Below are 18,624 nucleotides of genomic sequence, written 5' to 3'. Positions count from 1 at the left end.
TGCATGCCCATCAATGCTGTGCTGCATATCTATTCTGAAAAGAAGAAACAGATAGGCCCGTTTCATCCACAACTCCATGTGGTTGGTGGTCTCCCAGCTCATACTAGGAGTTTGTGATCCACAAAAACTGGAGAATGAAATGATTGGAGACAACGGGTACTACACAAGTAGACCCCAAGCGTTCCAAAATCATATACAACTAGGAAGTGGTTGAATAGGATTATTAGAAACTTTTTTTTTTTTTTTTTTTTTTAGATAAATCAGCTAGAACTGATAGGAAAACCTATGAAGAAAGTGTAAAACTTCCATGCAGCACCAAGACTAATGAAGAATTACTTGGTGCCCACTGTATGTCAGTCAATTAGCTCTCCTCCAGAGGGAAGAAAACTCTCCCATATCAACCGAACTACAAACAGTTGTCTACAGGAGTGTATCTGGTTTGGCTAATATAACATATAGCTTTCTTCCTTTGGAAAGAAAGCCAATTTGCATACGTTTTCCCATGGTGCATTTCCTGTATGTAAGTCTACATAAATCACCTTGATCTCTTCAATAAAAACCATTACCCCCCACCCCTCCAGGTGTTCGCCATTAAAAATTAACAGATTGAAAAACCCATCGTGTTGGTGCATGTACAGAGTGAGACGTTCTGACCACTATCCAATCTAGATAGAGGAACATTTCCTAAATGTTGGGAAACACAACCAGCATCTCTAATGAAAACCATTCCCCAAAGGAGCCCATTAGAAATCAACGGATTGTACATGCACCAACAGGATAGGTCCTTTAGAGTGAGCCATCCACTATCCACTCTGCATAATAAGGGAAGATCCAAAAGGGGATTTTTTTATCTTTATCAAATATCTGAAAAACCTATTTTAAACCAGAACCCCCTCCCCCTTTATACCATGGACATGTGAATTTTCCCCCATTTAATTCAGTGCAGCTTGTTGCAAAAGACCAATAAACAGAAAATGCATCAGCGTCGCTCGCCGACTTCAAAGAACCTTCCAACAAACATATGAATTTACCAGAAAGCGTCCTGCCCTGGCGCTTCCCCTCTGCTTCACGACAAGCTGTTTATGTGTGTTTTGGAGCCTAAATAACATCAATCGAGCAGAGTCTAAATCATCATCATTCAGTAGAGATCACAGCACCGTTTATAACAAAGAGCTAAGCTTTAAACCAGCGCCCCACCTAGGCTATCACGTTACACTGGATGTTTTAATTAATCCTCAGTTACGGGATACTTTGAACTGGGAAAATGATGAAGTTGCGCTTGAGAACAAAGAACATGAGGTGGGCCTCTCCAACCTGAAAAGGGTTAAAATGGAAACTTGGGCTGATGCCCCTGTGGCAGAACCTAAGTTACACTTAAAGTTGACAGGCTCCCTCCTAGATAAACAGAAAACACCTGCACTTTCCTGTCACGTTAGTGATTAATGGTCACGCTACCCAAGCATTACACTTCTCAAAACAAAAGCAGCCAGAGATCATTTACAGATCTCCAATCTTTCTCCTTTCTCAGTTACGGTCAGCTGAAAAATGAAGATGGAACGGACAACAGTTGCCATTTTGTTCCTTTCAAAAAGTAAAACAAAGGCTGATGACTGTAGGCATTATCCATCCTGTCGCCGGGAACATATGAAATCCTTGGAACAGCTGTAGACATGTTAGATTGTCTTCTTCGTCTGAGGTAAACTGAAGCTTCAATTCTGGTTGCAGAGTTCTCATCCATCTTAACTTAATTTAGAGAATTTGTGTTTTGGGGGGGGGGGGGGGGGGGGGGGGGGACACGACAAAAAAAGGTTGCTTTTTTTTTGCCAGCTTCTGAGATGAAAGATGGTCATAGCTATAAGATGTCTGGCCAACAGCTATCTTCTTCAACTCCATGAGATGCCTAGACTTCTGGCTAGACTGAATGAACAACACGATAAGCCCTATCCAGACACCTCTGGCACCACATATCTTGGGGGAAACCACAGGCTCAAATACGTCTAGCCAGATAAACAATTAGGAAACAACTTTAAAAAGTGGCCATGAATATTAATTTAAACTTGATGACAAAAGGACAATTCCAACCAAAACGGGTGAAATTTACCAGATGAGCGTTTCAGCTGAACGATGAGACCACTGTCGCCTGAAATGAACAACATTTTCATCCGATAGTCTAACTAAAGAACTTTCTTTGTAAAAATTTTCCCAGAACGATCTTTTATCCAGTACCTGGTTTTATTGAACCTGTATAGGTAGTTTGAACAGCTGTAACGACCAATATGGACTAATATGTAAATTTGTCAGACAGTCGCTACTTCAAGAACAATCTTTCCATGAAATAACTTTTCCAGAAAAAAAACAAAAACGCTAGTCCTTCACCCAGTATCACCGAATATGTATGGCCAAGGTGAATGACAGTAATAGCCAATATAGACTAAAATGTGTACGGCTTTGTTGGCAGAATGATCATTCACCCACCAGATGATTGTTCTATCAAACAACTGTTCAATCATCCACTTCCATCTAATGTGTATCACCACCTTTTCTGGTCTTTCAATGAACTTGGATTGCCTTTTCAATTTGTGAAACATTTCCCTCCTCAAATCAAAATCAACATTTACTTGTATTTACCCTCCTAGAGGTTAGCCATGAACCATATCAAAGCACAACACTCTATGGATACATTCTAAAAATACTAATATGGGGAAAGCCCATTGGAAGAATGCCATCCAAAAGTAATCCTTTTGTGAAAAATCGCAAAACTTGCTAGTTAACTAGCTGAACAGCATAGTTGCCTACCTCAACCATCTTCAGCCCAAGTGCAGATCTTCACAACCACCTTCAGATTGGTGGGGTGGTTTAATAACTATAGACAGACAATGGATAGGACCATCAAATTAGAATGGAACAAACGCTAATTTTTCCTAATTTAAAAAAATGTGTCTATTACTTAGCTAGGTTTATATACTCCTGGATAACCCCTATATACAAAGGCCATTCAAAACAATCTCCAACAGAGGAAGGTAGGTCATACATTTTTACCACTGACACCAATCATCCACAGAGCAATACTTTGATTGTAAATAATAAAGACAGGCATAAGGATAACTTTGCATTCCTTGCTCTTATAAAGAGTACACCATATAGAAAGACTAATTCCCTTCACATCAATCCTCCTGTCACTTTGACAAGTCGCTTGAAGGCTTCTGAATGTGTCAGTATTATTTTTACAAGCCAAGAAAGATAGTCTCAAAATACACTGTTGATGCAAAGCAGTGACCTGAGAGATGACTCCCCTTACGTAATGACACCTGCATGCTTCTTACCTAATGCAAATAAATAATCCTGAGTTGATGAATCATTTTTGCCTTCTTAAGAGAAAGGAGTATTTAAACAGAGGTGCATTAAAATATCTCAGGATACAAAAGGCCTGAGGCTTCGTCAAAAAACTGACTAGAAATTACCTGTTCCTCTTTGTCGTCTTCTTCCAGATTCATAAACCTCCCCCAAAGATCAAAAGGAGGATTTTCCGGTGGGATAAACTAGTCAAACGTCAAGAAAATGCCTTCACTATAGCCAAGCAAGATGGCCTAATGTTAATAGACTGAAGTGGTGGGGTTAGAAATCCACCCATAGCCCATCAACCAACAAGTCTCAAACAAAAATCGCATGAACCCTTGGAACCATTCAAAACCAATTCAATAGCCAGAACTATTGGTTGTGCTTTGACACTATCGACGTAGGCCTTTTGCAGATATTCTGCACTGTAATATGCATAGGACTAGTACAGTCACCCAAACCCTGCTCCTGTCCACGTGAATCAGTCCATGCCTACACTGCACCATCGCCCTTCTAAATGGACAGAGAGTCAGTCCCCGAATCCAGAATAACCGTCAATGTTCTGAGCAACATGAAAACAACTTTTCACAAACCATGGTGGACCACAAAGCCAAAATGACCTCTTATGTGTAGCAACCACTAGACGCCATCACTTTGGAATGGTCAATTGGCTGTCTTAAACCAATAAAACGCCCAAATATTTGATAGGTTCTTGTGGCTGCCAAGCCAAAATGGCTCTTCACCCAATCCGCCAGATCGCAGACCACTCAGACAAACCGATTGCAGGTGTGTTTGCTGCATGGAGCATATACCTCAATCACTTTTCTTCACTGTGTAGTGTAAGGAAAAATAAACCATTACATGGTCCCTATTTCGCTATGTCACAGGCTGTTCTGCAGTCCTTTTCAGGTTATGTGCGACATACAACAAGGAGTTGTCTACTGCTCCTTTAAGAATTATTATACAGTTTTCAATGGTATATATTATATTGAAGAAAGCAACATTACTTACCGGTAATCGTTTTTCTCGATACCCATGACGGCACCCAGTGCGACTCAGGACCTCCCATCAGGACAGGAAACCTGAGAAGATAAAAAGGACACACCTCCACCCAACACCAGTGGAAGAAATAAATTGTTCTCCGGAGAGAGTGATAAGGGATTAAGGACCCCCTTTTTTTTTTTTTTTTTTTTTACAAATCTATATTACTTCATATAGACCTGACTGATATCCTATATATATATATATATATATATATACACACATAATCTTTTATATACAAATATCTGTATATATATCTGTATACGGGGAGGGAACTATCGGGTGCCGTCATGGGTATCGAGAAAAACGATTACCGGTAAGTAATGTTGCTTTCCCCTCACCCATGACGGCACCCAGTGCGAGATAGACTATAAGTAGAGTCTAGGGGGGGGCCACAGCTTGAAGGACCTTCTCGCCAAACGAGGCGTCAGAATGGAGCTGTAACCTATAATGTTTGAGAAAGGTATGAGGGGAACTCCAAGTAGCTGCCCTACAAATCTGAGCTAAAGACACATCAGCCCTTTCCGCCCATGAGGTAGACACCGACCGAGTGGAATGGGCCCCGAACCCAGAAGGAGGGGAAAGACCCAAGGCGATGTAAGCCTTCGTTATGGCCTTCTTTACCCATCTGGCAATAACCCCGCGGGAAGCTTTTTTACCCCTATTCCCACCTAGAAACTGGACAAGAAGGTTCTCGTCTTTCCTCCAGGAAGCCGTAGCATCAAGGTATATTAACAAGCATCTTCTAACGTCCAAGCAATGAAAACTTTTTTCCCTGCTATTGGAAGGTTTAGGGAAAAACGAAGGTAGCACAATGTCCTGGCTCCTGTGGAAATCCGAAACCACCTTGGGAAGGAAGGAAGGCAGGGGCCTGATCACTACCTGATCATCCTGTATGATAGTATAAGGTGGATGTGCTGAGAAGGCCTGGATCTCCGAGATCCTCCTAGCAGAGGTAATTGCCAGGAGAAAGGCCATTTTTATGGACAGGATGTCGATTGGGATTTCTAACAAGGGTTCAAAGGGTTTATCGGTTAGGGCTGTCAAGACCCTGTTTAGGTCCCATGGGGGGGAAAGAGGTCTTACGGAAGGATGGATTCTGGCCGCGGCAGAAAGGAAACGTCTGACCCAAGGATGGATTGCTAACTGATAGTCGAAAAAATAGCTCAAAGCCGACACCTGGACTTTTAAGGTGGAGGCCTTGAGTCCCTTGTCTAAACCTGCCTGTAAAAAGTCCAAAACTTTAGGTATCTCTGGAGGGCTAAATGGATCAGGGCTGGACCCTAGAAAGGAAGTAAAGATATTCCAAACCCTATTATACTTCCTGGCCGTTGTAGCTTTCCTACTGCCTAGAAGGGTGGAAACAACTTTGTTAGAAAGCCCTCTCCTCAACCAGATGTCCCTGTCAGACTCCACACTGCCAACTGGAGAATCTCCGGATTCGGATGGCATACAGGCCCTTGGGAGAGGAGGTCCTCCCTGGGAGGGATCATCCAGGGGGGGCCTCTGGCTAGATTTAACAGGGTGGAGTACCAGATTCTTTTGGGCCATTTCGGAGCTACCAGGATTATAGAGGCTCCTTCCCTCCGTACCTTCTTCAGCACCTGTGGAATTAGAGAAATAGGCGGGAAGGCATAGCCGTGTTCCCGGCTCCAATCCTGGGCCAGGCTGTCCACTGCTGTAGGACTCTCTGTGCGATTTAAAGAGAAGAACCTCTCCGTCTTTCTGTTCTTCCGGGTAGCAAAGAGGTCTATAGTTGGGGTCCCAAACTTTAAGACAATCTGGGAAAAAACTTCTCCGTTCAGACTCCACTCTGCCTGACTGAGTTCCACTCGGCTCAAAAAGTCTGCCACCGTGTTCTCTTTTCCCTTCAGATGCACTGCTGATATGAGCAGGTTCCTGTCTTCTGCTATTTTGAAGATTTCCTGGCAGAGGAAGATCAGGGATGGTATCTTTGTTCCGCCCTGGTGATTTATATAGGCCACCGTCGTCGAATTGTCCGAGTAAAAGACCAGCCTTTTGTCTAAGACTTCTGGAACTGCCACTGTTAGAACTCTTTCTACTGCCTTGAGTTCCTTGTAATTTGATGTGCAGGCTCTGGTTCTTAAATCCCATCTTCCCTGCCAATAATTCCCATCTGAATGAGCCCCCCAACCCCACGGACTGGCGTCTGTAGTTATCCGTATGGGTTCTATGAAGGACCAGGGCATTCCTGTCGAGAGATTTTTCTCGGATGTCCACCATAGGAGGGAATACCTTGCTCTGGAGGAGAGATGAAATTTTTCCTCTAGCGTCTGTGGAAGACCATTCCATATCTTTAAGATATCCCACTGTAACGATCTTGTGTGAATCTGAGCAAACGGTACGGCGGGAATCGTGGCCGTCAGGTGCCCCAATACTGCCATCGCCTCTCTGATGGAGCATCGGAAGGAGCGGAAAAGTATCCAAACATGTTCCTTTGTTGAAATTACCTTTTTTGGAGGAAGGAACGTTTTCTGGGCTATGGAGTCCAGCTGCATCCCTAGAAATATGCAATTTTGAGAGGGGGTTAGGCAAGATTTTTCTCGATTGACCTTCCATCCCAGATCTTTCAATAGGGAACACACCAGAACAAGATCCGTCTGTAACTGTACCTTTGTCTGGGCTATGAACAAAAAGTCGTCCAGATAGGGTACCAACACTATCCTGGACAATCGGAGGAAAGCCACCATCTCCGCCACAACCTTTGTAAAAATTCTCGGGGCTTGTGAGACCCCAAACGGGAGGGCCCTGTATTGAAGATGTAGAAGCTGGCCCTTTACTTGGACTGCCGTTCTCAAATACTTTTGGGAGGAGGGATGAATAGGGATGTGGTAATAAGCATCCTCTAAGTCTACACTTGCCATCCAGCAGTCCTTGTATAGTAGGTCTATAGTTGTCTTTATAGTCTCCATCCGGAATCTTTTGTATTTCAGGAACTTGTTCAAACGTTTTAGATTTAAAATCATCCGAAACGTCCCATTGGGTTTCCTTACCAGAAAGAGTGGGGAATAATACCCCCTGCCCTCCTCTTCTATTGGAACCTGACAAACGACTCCTTTGTCCAATAACAACTGAACCTCTGCCTCTAACACTGTGGACTTTAAGGGATCTTTCGGAGTTGGAGTGCGGGTGAAGAAATTTTGGGGGTAGGAGAGGAATTCTAGTCTGAATCCCTCTGCTATCCCTCCCAGAACCCATTTGTTCTGGGTGACCCCTGACCAGGCCGGGAGGAAGGATGAAAGTCTTCCCCCAACCTGGAGACTGGCGTCATTGCTGCTTATCTTTTTTATCTTGGGTTTTGAAAAGGAAGCCGCTAGATTTCCTCTGAAAACGATCCCTCTCCTTCCTATCATAGGGCTTGCCCCTCTGCCTTCTAAAACTCTGCTGGGGCCTACGAAAAAAGGGGGGCTTCTGAGGGACAGGAAACCCCCTTTTTTTGTCAGAGGCCTTCTCCAGGATGTCATCTAAAGATGACCCAAATAACCTGTCGCCCTCACACGGAAGGGCACAGAGTCTGGCCTTGGATCCCTGGTCACCCTTCCAGGATCTAAGCCAAATAGCTCGTCTAGCCGCGTTTGTCATAGCAGAGGCTCTGGCGGAAAAGCGCATCACATCAGTGGAGGCATCCGTTAAAAAATCGGCTGCTTTTGCGAAGGAGGGGAGAGAGGCTAGGAGCTCTTCTCTAGGCCTTTTTTCTTTAAGGTGTGTTTCTAGCTGGTCAATCCATAGTCTCAACGACCGGGAAACCCAAGTGGCTGCGACTGCCGGCCTGAGACAGGCGGCCGACGTCTCCCAAGCCCGCTTAAGATATATATCCGCTTTTTTGTCTAAGGGGTCAGAGAGACAACCTAAATCATCAAAAGGGAGGGCAGACTTTTTTGCAATCTTGGCGACTGGTGCATCCACCGTAGGGGCCCTATCCCAGCTTGAGGACACTTTTTCTTCGTAAGGGTACTTTCTTTTAACCGAAGAGGGTATGAAGAACTTTCTGTCGGGATTTTTCCACTCCTTTTTAATAATCGCCTGCATGCTCTCATGTACAGAAAAAACTCTATGTCTCTTAGGGCCTAAAGCCTGGAAGGCCTGATCCGCAACCGATCTGGACTCCTTAATGTCCTCCAATTGCATAGTCGCTCGGACCGCTTTCAGTAACGGCTGAGTATCATCAGGGGAAAAAAAGGACCTCCCTGAGTATTCCTCGTCCGAGGAGTCCAAATTACTGGAATCTAACTGTCCGGATTCTCTGGCTTCACTATCGGACGAGTCCCTTTCCCCACTATCATATTCTGTGGCTTTATCCGGGGATCTGGCACGGCCTTTACTGAACGCCTTGAAGGACGCTTTGATTAGGGACTTCATAGATTTTGTAAGGGTCTTGGACTGTTCCGCTACCAGCTTGTCTATACAAGCTGTGCACAGAGACTTCTGATAGGATGCAGATAGAGCCGTCTTACAGTCTGCACACTCCTTGTGTTTGGACTTGGAGGATGACTTTTTAGGAGGCTTTGGGATCTAAGACAGAAACACCATATTAGTAAAAAAAAAGGAACATTCTCACCAAGTGAATTTTTCCTCTCCCCGTCCTTAGGACCAATACCGGACTTGGAGGCCTCAAGGGGTCCAGGGGATCAGCGCGTCCCTCTGTAGGTTCCGACATGCTTCAGCTGGATCCTACTTCAGCACAAGAAACTGTGCCCCGCTGGCTGCCTGCACCTGCTGCCGCATTTATAGATTTAAAAGACGCGCCTCGGCCTCACTTCCGGGTCCTGCCGTCGGGAGAGAGCCCCGCCCCCTCCTACGTCATCAGCCGGCCCCCTGAAGGACGGCCCCGCGCATGCGCATAAGCGCTTAGACGCGCGGGCGCCATCTTTAATTTGGGCATGTCGGCGTGGGGAGCCGCCTGAACACGGCCACGGTAACGAGTGCGGGAGCAGGCAGACTTGTGGGGAGCGGCTTCCGGCACGGCCACAGAACTACCGCTCCCCAGGGATAGGTCTTCACACGGCCAAGCCACAGACCCCCCCCAGCGCTGGTTCCTCTTAAGGTATGTCCTGCAGTGATCTGCTGTGCTGCTTCTCAGGAACTCCCATCCCGGAGGACAGGAAACCTGAACTGGTGTTGGGTGGAGGTGTGTCCTTTTTATCTTCTCAGGTTTCCTGTCCTGATGGGAGGTCCTGAGTCGCACTGGGTGCCGTCATGGGTGAGGGGAAAACAAAAGAAACCCCAAAAAGCTACTGTATAACCATATCACAGACTTATCAAAGAGTTTGCACCCCTAAAAGGGATGATCAGGTTCATTAATGTCAATCCTACACTCTAGATAGCCCTCAACTAAACTGTTGATATTCCATAAATATACACCTTAAGAATGGTTAACATTAAATACATTTAGGTACCAATCCCTACTGATTTCACATATCTGCATGTCTTGTTTTACATACATTGCTCCCCAAAAACATGGGGAAGAGTTAAATCAATGGGAGATCTCAGTCATTTCCATTGTGTATTTAACGGCTGTTGCTTGGCAGGAGGCGTGGGAGCTGTGCAAATATCGAGACCTCTAGGAGGATTTGGTTTAGGTCAGACAACCTGGTAGGTCTCATGGAACACAAACCAATGTGCCAAACCTACCAACTTGAAAAAGTTGGCACATCATCTCTCTGTTAAAATAGTGTCTCGTTCCAAACAAAAGCACCTTTCAACAGAACACGTTCTCGAAGGATACCAGGGATGTCAAGGTGTTTGGACAGGAGAAGAGAATGAAAACATTGAGGGAATGTGCTTAGCAACAGTAAATTATGAAGGTCTAACACAACAGTATGGTTTAGAATTTACATACGTAGTTGGAACGTTAATCCTAAATTCCTCATTCTTATTCAATATTACTAAACTTGAAAGGAAAGGCTGAGAATCAGTTAAAGGGGTTTTGCAGGGGATTAATATTGATGACCTATCCTTAGCATACGTCATCAATATCAGATGGTCTAGTTCCATGGTCTCGTAACTCAGCCCTATTGAAGTCAATGGGGCTGAGCTGCATTACCAAGCTCAGCAGCTATACGATGTACGGCGCTGTGTTGGCAAGCACCCAGGAGGCTGCCGATTCTGGTCCCTGCTGGCGTGGAAGTGAGGACGTTCCATATACACTCACATGACCACTGCTTACCAATCAGTGGCCTCAGTGGTCAAGTGCTGCTTGTTGCAAGCATCACCGCTGTGGCCACTGATTGAAACATCCCATCTGGTCTGGTTAGGGACAGGACACTGGCAGGACTTTCAAAAAGGTGATTTTTTTTTAATTGTTTTTAGCACTGTCTATTTGAACTCATTTTTAAATGTTTGTCCAAATACCCCTTTAAATAAGTAAAGCACAAGTCATTTTCCCAAACAAATTACTAAGCAATCTATGCAAAGTGCAAAAAGTGCCATTTTCTGTATAAACTGTTATGCTGTGGATTTAAAGGGGTTGGCTGGGATTTTCATATTGATGGTCTACAGCCTACAGCCATCAGCCTACAGCAGGGCATTGTGGGAGTTGTAGTTTTACAACAGCTGGACGGCCGCAGGTTGAGCATGCCTGGTCCATCCTAAAGCTAGGCCATCAACATCAGATCAGCAGTACCCCCGACAATCAGCTGTTTGAAAAGGCTGTGGCCTCCGGTGAACGCTAAGGCCTCTTTCTAGGCGCAGCCGAGTTTCATTCAAGTGAATGGGGCTGAGCTGCAATACCAAGAAAAGCCACTATTCAATGGACAGTGCTGTGCTTCAGGAGCTGATCGGCGGAGGTGGCCGGTGTCGGAGGATAGATCCTAAATAATCAACACTGAGAAAATGATTTTAAAATCCATACCATCATGCATTGCACAGTGTGAAATCCGTCGTAGAGATAAATATACATTAAAATACTGTGGTTTTAAAATTCTGACAATTTTCATACAATTCCACTGTCTTTATGCCCCGTGGGGGCGTACCCTAGATGACGAGTCTTGTCACATCCCAAGGCCTAGTTCAGTGATCGCTAACTTCCGGAACTCCAGCTGTGATAAAACTATGACTCCCAGCATGCTCCATTCATTTCTATGGATTTCTGAGAACAGCCAATCAAGTGTGCATCTTGGGAGTCGTAGTTTTACCACAGCTGGAGGTTAGCCATTACAGGCCTAGTTAAAGGGTCGAACATTGACTTATAGGATAGCTGCCTTACATCTGGTGGCATTAGAGGCAGAGCTTATTAGGAGCTCATTTGCATCCCTTTCTTGCCAAAATTCCAGAGGAACATGTTTGGCCTGTAAGTCTCCTCACGCCGATAAAGGTGCTCCCGCCTCCCCCAAATTCAACGTCTTTTTAAAAAACCCATCCATCAGAATGAAGATAGAAAGTGATAGTAGGTCATTACAGGAAGCCAAGGCTGGACTAAAACTGAAAAAAAAAATATTTGCTCTGCTCCAGCTATGCCAGAGAAATTTTGCTTGAATGCTTCTCTACCAGCTTCTTGTTCCTAGCAATGTGAAGGAATTGTGAAGGCAAAAATCAAGCTGAAGACACCATCTACCATGTAAGGCATTTCTGACACAGTCCCGCAGACATTTCGACACACAGCAATGATAACTGTGGGGTTACCAAAATAGATCTTTGCATAGATTCAATTATAGTGTTTAGTCGGTCTGGAAACCTCACAAGCATCTTCCATACTTCAAATGCATATTCTAAACTGGGAAAGGGCACCAGTCCACGACAGACACAACACTTATTTATTCGACGGCAGCCTAAATCCAGACTTCTGCAGCTGTACATGGTGTTATTTGCGCTGCCACACCAATGACCGACTCTCCACACAACACTCTCAGTTTCCATAATGAAGAGACAGCAGTATAAATCATCGAGGGATAAAACGGGCAACTGTAAAATGAAGTATCCTTACAAAGCAGAGCTGCTCCCTTCTGGGTTACCCATGTCAAATTTGTAATTGGCGGTGTCTAGACTTTTCAGGATCATTTCAGCAGTGGATTTAACACCATCTCTTCCAGAGATCCTGATGCAAAAAACTATTGGCCTCGAGTTCCCTCCTTTGCACAGAAATCTCAGGAATTCTAAAGGGGCCCATACAACACCAATAGCCGCCAGCCGAACTCCATTCTCTCCTCGGATCACCCGTAGATGCGTTTTTAATGGGGAAAGGTGAGAAAACCACTGCCAGACACCTCTGGTGGCAGAGCATCTCCCAGGAAAACAAATTTTAGCCAATTCTTCCCCACAGCCAAAATCCTTTGGGACATCATTGGGAGTCAGGGAACTCACATGTTGGAGAGTTCAGCTGACAACAGTCTACGCCTCTGTTCACACCATGTTATGAGAAAACATCCAGCATATAAAAAGAGGAAAGTTCTCAGCAGATTCTCTAAAAAGTATTTATTAGGTGTGGACCTTCGACACCGTTGTATGCCAAAAGTGTATCCTGTTGCCATACGCCAAATCAATATGTGGTACACCATTTTTTGTTCTACTGTATAGCGAAATGTAGTCTGGCAGGCTTTCCTACACAAAAAGCAACTGCCCGATATGCCACAGTGTGCCTATACACAGACAACGGTTGTAGACTTCTGTTGGAGAATACTCTCAATGTAGAACTTCAACGGATAGACGAAGACTAGATGTGAACAGGGCCCAAAATGTTCCTACAGATGAATCACAATGTTTTGAATAAAACAAAAACCTAATCAAAAACATAAAACCACTTACAGTGACTGAAGGGATCCCAGGACCTTCAAAGCCTCACTAGGGACAGTCTTCAGCTGGTTGTTTTGAAGAGTCCTACAAAAACCATACAAATAATTATTATAAGCATTATTGATTTCCATTTTTCTGCTCTGTTACAGGAGAAGAAAATAGGAAATAACAGAAGTGCTGGATTCAGCAGACAACTGACACCAACTGAGCCAAACAGGTCCTATAGATTATAATGGGATCTGCTTGGTTTCTGTCCAGGTGTCCTTTTTTCAAGTGAAGAAAAAAGTCCTGCTGTTTTTTTAAAGAGAATCTGCGATGAAGGATCTGAACAGACTCTCCAAGCCCTAAAGTGCTATGAATGTTGTGTCAAACCTATGATGGTTCCACCACCAGAAAAAAATTTCTTCAAAACTATCAACCAGGATAAGCCAGAATTAGGTCCGAAACCTAGGATCTTTTAGAAACTCGAAAGGTGCACACACACAGGACCTTTAATGACCGCTTCTTTTATCAAACTTGAACATCTAAAACTACAGCTAAAAGGAAGGAAAGTGCGCACAGCATTTATGGTGGTTTCCATTAAGCCTTCTCTGCTCATGGTCTGCATGTGTACGGCCAACCTGCAAATAAGTATTTCTAGTATACCTAGGATAAAATGAATTAGTCATCTGGTGGGAGACCAAAAAGAGCAAAGTCTTATGTACATGGTTGAGGAACCTACATTGAGGCCGTACGGATGCATGGCTCTAAATGCACTCCGCTTTAAGTCATCTGCTGCTGCCACACAGCGAGGTAAGAATACCGCTGTAATAATGTCCCATCGGATGCATGTCATGGTATAAAAATGCTATAAGAAATGAGAGGCAGATGGAGGTATGGACCCATAGGTCACATACCTAAGGCCTGTGTGTGGTTGCACATTTGATGCTTCCGTCTCTTGAGGACCAGGATGATGCTACCACACAAACGTATACAGACTCTCTCTAGTTAATTGGTTGCTGAAGACGGCAACAATTACAGACCACAACTACAAATATTAGACACCATTTGTAAAGTGGTAGTGGTTGTGGGGGGGGTCTATGTCACAAGAGGACAACCAATTTCCCCTGGGTCTACGAGGGTTACAGGGAAAGGCTTGCTGTGCTGACAGAGTAGGGCAAGCATGTAATTACTAACAAAACTGCACAATTACTTACAGAACTTTGAGTTCTCTCAGGCCAGACAAGGCCATGGGATGGATGAAAGAGAGGTCATTGCCCGCCAGCCGCCTGGAAGAAAAATTGTAATAATAATTGAGACCGTGAGGGAAATTTTTTTTTTGATAAAGTTTAAATTTATGAAAAATACTGTAATAATGAGTTCACAAAAGAAAATAAAAAAAATGGAGCCATCGTTAATTAATTGTGACGAACATGCAACTTGTTATATCACTAGGGTAAATGGCAATAAGAGACACACATACATTGTACAGTAATGAGACCTGGAAAGTACTCAGACAACGACCGGCCATCATCCTTGTGATCCTGCCAGCGCTCAGTCATAATGAGACAAACTGACCTAGATTAGCAGCTCATTATTATTCATTTGCCATACAAAACATAGAACGGCCACTGCCAAAAGAAATCTATTCCAATAATAAAAATTTATATATAAAAAAAAATAAAGTGGTCACTTCACTTCCCCATAAGAGAGGGGAATAGTTTTCATATTTTCCCCCTCTCTCCATCCATTCTGGTTCTTATTAAATGCACTAATCATGGAGCGCAAAATTATTAAAATACCAAAACATAAATAAAAAAAAAACCCGGTAAAGCCACATACATTTGGCTACAAAACAATCTGCATTACTTGGATATGTTTTACAGAGTCACAGATTACCACCTGCCTGTCATGTAATAAATAGATGATCAAATACTGTGGCCCAGATTTACTAATGGGTCTGTGCCAAAAATCTGTCTAAAAAGTGCAGCAAACTGGCGCATCTAGGGATTCTACACTTTTGCATAAACCGCACAAAGGGGTGGGGCTTATTAAAAAAAGGGGCAGAGCTTTGCATGAAGTGCGGGGCCTAGAGATGCACCATTATGTGTATAGAGTCAGAGATAAGAGTCTATCCCTGTACCAGATTTATCATCGAGCCCATGCCTACACAGCTGATGGGCCGGTGAGTGCAGCGAACACAATTAGAATAAACGCAAACCACGCCGACATACTTTGGCTGCAATACATAATAATATTAATCTTTATTTATGTAGAGCCACCATATTCTGTGGCGCTTTACAATTCAGAGGATTCATTTACAAAAAACAAAACAGACATCACAAAATTAGAAGGTAATAAATAGCAATGAGCGAAGTTCAAAACTTCGGATTACTACTGTACGGAGATCCGTCTCTGTACAGCATTAAAATGTACGGGCTCCGATGAGCCAAAAGGAGTTATTCGCGAAGTCCCACGAGACTTCGTTGAAACCATTTTAAACCTTGGAACCGAACTGTGGTTTGGTTCTGAGGTACCAGTCAATACTACAATAGCTTTACCGCAGATGTGGAACTAGGTAACGTATCGCCTATAATATTTTTCTACCAGTTAAAACCATATAGCACCACAAATCCTTTATATTTTTTGGTTGATTATCGGGGCTGCCATTTTGCTTAAACTGATAACAGTATTTAGAAATATGCCTCACAACATCTCCTTGGGCCACAGACACAATGACCAGGAGGGGACCTTATTGACTTCTATAGGGGTGTTTTCCAGGCACTCTGTGCAGACGTCAGGAGGGGAGTAGATAAACTGTTATATCACCTACTGTAAATAGCGGATCCTGTGTTATCTGTATAGAAGTGGTATCTGTTATTGTAATCCTGTCTGTGATAATAAGATTGAACGGTATTGGGATCTGCACACCTTTAAATGTGGTGGGTGCTCAGAGGATCAAGACAATTTCAGGTAGAGATTATGGCCCACCACACGTTGTGATATTAAAGGTCGAAGTTTTAATTCATTAATGCATGTATTTTATCTTTACAACACTGTTATTCCACATCCAGTGTTACATATTAGGCTTAACCTCAGGTCATATACAGGAGTGCCGACGTTTCGGTCAGTTGTGACCTTTATCAAGGGATCTGCGGCATGTGGATCTGTGTGGAGAGCTGGATGTGATAATGAGAGGACTGCTGAAAAGTAATCTGTACAGACCAACAAGTGGAGCTTATTAGGCTTAACGGCCATTGCAAAAAGCACAGATTTTTTTATTTTATTATTATAGTGACATGGAAAATAAAAAATAACTGCCAAAAATTTGTTAAAAATATGTAACATAAAAACACTAAATAGGTCATTTTCTGATGACATTCCTAAAGTGTACTTAAACCTTTCTATATACGGTACTTTCATAAATCCCATAAAATTAATTCTAATTTTTTTTGTTTTTGTTTCCCCAGCTAGATGGTGCCTATATCGCTTTGGAATCCCTACTCCCAAACACCACTGATATGTCAGGACTCAGAGTACGTATTCCACCGCAGGGCCCTGTGAGCGCTGTACAGGCCGCGGCATACAACCTCTGCTCCTGCCAGACTTTGGTGGAGCAGGCACAGGCAGGAACTCAGCCTCCGCTTGCTCCCCTCTGATCAAAGCCTGTACCGATGTGGTATGGACTTGATGAGCGATTTAATGCTATGCAGGGGGGGGAATGGATTACGTCTGTACGTAATTTTTCCAGCATGAAATGCAAAAAAAATATTAAAAAAATCCTCACATAAAATATTTGACTTTTGCAAATGTAACTGATCCCCATTAGAACCCCTTGACATTAGGATTGAGAGCATTTACTGCATTTTGCTCATTAGTTTATAGGTAGAGTTAATTACGGTCTCTAAGGCCTGTCCACCCTACAGATTCTGGCAATCTACATAGATCAACAAACAAAATAATCTCTTCTAGATGTGCATTTCTCGGCACAGCGTCCTTCCTCCTGGCTTGTTTTCTTCTGCTTGTCCTCCTTCCTGATAAACATTTTCTGTGTGGTCCAACCTTTGCTTCCATCAAGGCTTAAATATCACAAGCCCTTTCCCGAATGCAGAATCAGACAAGTGCTAAAATGTGGCACACCTAATAATCCCCGCCACCGGGTTGCCAACACGAGATCACTTTACACCGTAAGCAGAGTACAAACTGAACGGTTCCATTCCTTGAGAAAAGGTGGGGGCTCGCAGGGTACGTCTCAAGCCAGCTCTTCACAATTTGCATGGATTTAAGAGAGGGGATGTGCTCATAATAATTGTCCGCTAATTGCTCTTACATCTGGTGTTTAACAGCAAGTTCCTCCTACCCACAGGAAAGTAAATAATTGGACAAGTGAAGATTGCCTGATGGTGGCCAACGTTAGAGAATCAAGACAGTAGACTGACCCGACAGTGCCATTAAATCGGGCTATGAAAGAAGTTTTCCAAAAAGGTCAGATTTTGTCTAGATTGTGCTCGTTTCTTTGTGCCAATGTATGGACGCGCTTGCAAAATGTAAATTGTGTTGTCTTTTGGGGACCAGCACTGTGAAGGTAGATGATCAGGGCAATTATTGGGGAGGACAGTTCTTAGGACGGCTTGTTCCTGCTAATTGCCAGACGATGCTCCATCATTGGGTGAAAGTATCATTGATTCGGATGCCAAAATTTCTGTTCCTGGGCAGCAGATCATTCAGTGTAAAAAGGAATCTGCTGCCTCAAACTAATGAATTTGTACAAGGACAAGCAACCCTCAACTCTACTTACAACCAGGCAATTATCAGGAAAGAACATCTGTGTTTTATGATACAACTGACTGACCAGGGAAAAAAGTCCCTGGTCCAGCACTGAGGAGAGGAAGAAAAAAGATGCCAAGTGGTATATCTGTCCAACACTGAATGCACCACAAGGAGGACCAGAAGGATTAACAGCAGGGGGCGCCAGAGAGGAAAGTGTTAGGTACATAAATGAAAACATTTTATTGCAAGTATATTGTTATAAAGCTTCCTTTTAATACCCTATTTATCGTATAGTAATACTTTTTGTGCGATAGCCCCTTTAGGGGTTAAACATTTAGGATGAAAAACTTTTCCAATCATAGTGGTAGGAATCCACTTTCTGACATCTGTTTGAGCTAATGTTACTTTGGCGCTTCCTATACTGCTTTCACCTCTGTGATTTCTCTTTCCGCTATTGAGATCCATCATATGATCTCTATAGCGGAGGAAAACGCTTCAGTTTTGTCCCCATTCATTGTGAATAGGGACAAAACTGAACTGAACGAAACAGAATGAGTTCCGTTCGGTTGTGTCCCCATTGGGGAGGCAAGCAGCGTTTTTTTCTGTCCGGCATGGGATGCGAAGTAAGACAGCTCCGTCATGACTCACAATGTAAGTCAAAGGTGCCGGATTTGTTTTCTCGGACACAAAAGAAAACGGATCCGTCCCCCTTCGACTAACAATGGTTTTAGTGACTGATCCATCTTGGCC

At 43.6% G+C, this 18,624-nt stretch overlaps 1 protein-coding gene across 1 annotated transcript in view; it reads right to left on the bottom strand.

The window, feature by feature from the left end:
• The window catches only part of LGR4 (leucine rich repeat containing G protein-coupled receptor 4), a 90,589-nt gene that overhangs the window by 25,775 nt on the left and 46,190 nt on the right, over positions 1 to 18,624 (bottom strand). The window contains exons 3-4 of the mRNA XM_044270327.1: positions 14,322 to 14,393; positions 13,138 to 13,209 (exon numbers count right to left, since the gene is read on the bottom strand). Coding sequence (XP_044126262.1) covers positions 13,138 to 13,209; positions 14,322 to 14,393 — 144 coding nt within the window. The remainder of the gene's footprint in view (positions 1 to 13,137; positions 13,210 to 14,321; positions 14,394 to 18,624) is intronic.

The sequence above is a fragment of the Bufo gargarizans genome, chromosome 10 (genome assembly GCF_014858855.1).
Source record: "Bufo gargarizans isolate SCDJY-AF-19 chromosome 10, ASM1485885v1, whole genome shotgun sequence".
In the NCBI taxonomy this organism is placed as follows: Eukaryota; Metazoa; Chordata; class Amphibia; order Anura; family Bufonidae; genus Bufo; species Bufo gargarizans.
This window is presented reverse-complemented; position numbering and strand designations above follow the sequence as displayed.